Genomic DNA, 2,398 nt, shown 5'->3' on the forward strand with positions numbered 1-2,398 from the left:
TCGGCGGGAGCCGCGGGCGCGCGGGGCGCTCGCGCCGCCGCCTCGCCCGCCTGCCCGCGCTCTGAAAGCGCCGCGGAGCGCCGGGCTTCCTGTTTAGCAACCTCGCCGCTTGTTTGGCGGGCGGGTGGTGGGGGTTTTTCATTTTTTTCCCCTGAGAGGGAGAGGGAGGGAAAGCGGGGTCGGGGGGGGAAGTCTGGGTGTTGGGAGGGGAGAGGGGGAGAAGAGTGGAAAACGTTGGCTCTGTCCATGGTCAAAGTAATTCAGCTATAATCCCCCTTTCTCTTCCTCTCCTGGAGCTCTATTCATATTCTAATCACAGCTTTTCCTTCTCTAAACCAGCCACTTTTATCAGAGCCCTAGCTTTGCACTTTTACTTCCACTTCCAGCACATACAACCGCTTGCAGAATAAGCAACTTTTTTTTGCAGCCTCGGTCCTGTCCCCCGCCCCCCTCCCCAATGGGATAACCCTAAAAGGGATCCTCGCATCCTTGCTCTAGAGCTGCAAGGGAGCGTTACAGCTTGAAACCCCTCACGCTCGGCTCTTGGTTTCTCATGGCAAGCAGCACCCCCCCACACACCACACCCCCGCCTCCCAACCCCGTGAAGAGCTTCCCCGGCCAGGCGCTTTCTTTGGGCGCCCGGGCGGCGGCGGGACGTGTCCCCGGCCCCGAGGCACGGGGGGAGCCCTGGGGACATAAAGACTCGGCCGCCCCTCTCCCGGCTCCGCACCGGCAACTTCTCTCTTTCTCTCCCCCCTCCTTTCCCTACCCACACACATCGCGCTCTCTCTCCCCCCTCCTCCCCCCCCCCCGCAATAAACCAGCTCCCGGGATGTGTTTGGGATGCTGGGCGCCTTCAAATGCCATGTGCCCGCCCGGGCTCCCTAGGCAGAACCCCCCGGGAGGAGGCGGGGGGCGCGCGCACACACAGCCCGGCTAGCGCCGGCCAGCGCTACCCCGGCCCCAGAGCCCGTTTGAAGATCTAAGCCAATTTTGATCTCAGGCTGTAATGAGCCAAAGGTTCGGGCTGGGGGCCGGGGGAGGGAAGGGAGGAGTGGAAAGGCCGCTAGAACTTTAAATAAGAAAAACGTTTCTAATGCTCTAATAGAAGAGGGAAGTCGAAGTGTTGGGATTGCGTAGATCTAAGGCCCCCCTTTTTGGAGGAAAGCTTTTCTTATTCAAAACAGCATCACAATGGGCTTCACATTGAGCCTTGCCACATCCCCATCTGAGTAGCAGCCATTCATCAGGCTGGCTGGCCTATCAATGACATTTCTCCCATCAGGGCTTCTATAAAATGATGCTTTTTCCCATGAAACATCCGCAAACATTTTGACGGGTCTGGCTTTGCCCTGCTGGATTACCGAGGGTCCCTCTCCGCCGGGCGCGCCCGCTCCGCCGCTATCTCCCCGCGCCCTTCCTCCCCCCCTCGCCGCCCCCCCGCTCCCTGCTCGGGGCGCATCTTTGAGATAGGGGCTCTCCACCCCCCGGCACCTTGGGGCTCCCGTGCTGTCCATGGGAAGAGCATGCACTGTGGGTTACTGGAGGAACCCGATATGGACTCCACAGGTAAGTCCCTCCTGCAGGCAGCGCGCTCCCCTCGCGCCCCAGGGGACACTTTTCACCTTGACAGTGGCAACGGGAGGACCCGCGGGCCGCGGCTCTGGCCCGCACCAACTTAGCGGGCTCCTAGCAAACAGCACAGGCGTGTTCGGGGGGAGCTGCTGCTCCTGCGCTGAGATGGCACTTACACAGGCGGAGGAAGAGATATTTTTAAAAATTTATTTCTATTCCCCCTCCCGCCATAGGTTGCCGACCGGCAAACTAATTTTCTCTCCGCTTCTAATTTTAGGCGCTCGTTTAGATTAGAGTGGAGTCTTTGAGAGGGGCGAGCAAAGGAGATTTATTGAGGAGCGTGGATGGTTACTGCGAGCTCGGGACGGGGCTTGACTTGTGCCCCAGGCGGAGCTGGGAGCTTTGGAGGGGAGGAAATTTGGGGCAGATCCGCTGTCCCCTTTCACTCCTGCCCCAAATGCGGATACCCGCACGGGATGGGACGGCCGGCAGCGGCGACGGAGAAGGGCGCAGAGCAGGGCCCGCCCGCCCCGACGGCGGCCCCCGACCCCGGCTCCCCGCGCCGGGCTCCGCGGCGGCCGGGGCCCGGCCCGTGCCCCCCTCCCGGGGCCGCGGCCCGTCTCCGCCCGGAGCCCCCGAGCTCTGCCCTGCGCCCGGCGCGCCTCGCTGCAGCCACCCCGGAGCCCCTCTGCAATCCCGCTTAACTTGGTCAGCCCAGCAAACGCACCCCCCGGCGCCGCCTCCCGAGGCGGGCGGGCACCGCTCCGCTCCCCCGGGAGCTGCGGCGGCCGCCTCGGCCTTCGAGGCCCCGGGCCCTCCGGCC

At 63.3% G+C, this 2,398-nt stretch overlaps 1 protein-coding gene across 1 annotated transcript in view; it reads left to right on the top strand.

Moving 5' to 3' along the window:
* Nucleotides 1-1,526: 1,526 nt before the first annotated feature.
* The window catches only part of RFX4 (regulatory factor X4), an 87,908-nt gene continuing 87,036 nt past the window's right edge, over nucleotides 1,527-2,398 (top strand). The window contains exon 1 of the mRNA XM_026052256.1: nucleotides 1,527-1,569. Coding sequence (XP_025908041.1) covers nucleotides 1,527-1,569 — 43 coding nt within the window. The remainder of the gene's footprint in view (nucleotides 1,570-2,398) is intronic.

This window comes from Nothoprocta perdicaria, unplaced genomic scaffold (genome assembly GCF_003342845.1).
Source record: "Nothoprocta perdicaria isolate Ctin4 unplaced genomic scaffold, notPer1 scaffold_86, whole genome shotgun sequence".
In the NCBI taxonomy this organism is placed as follows: Eukaryota; Metazoa; Chordata; class Aves; order Tinamiformes; family Tinamidae; genus Nothoprocta; species Nothoprocta perdicaria.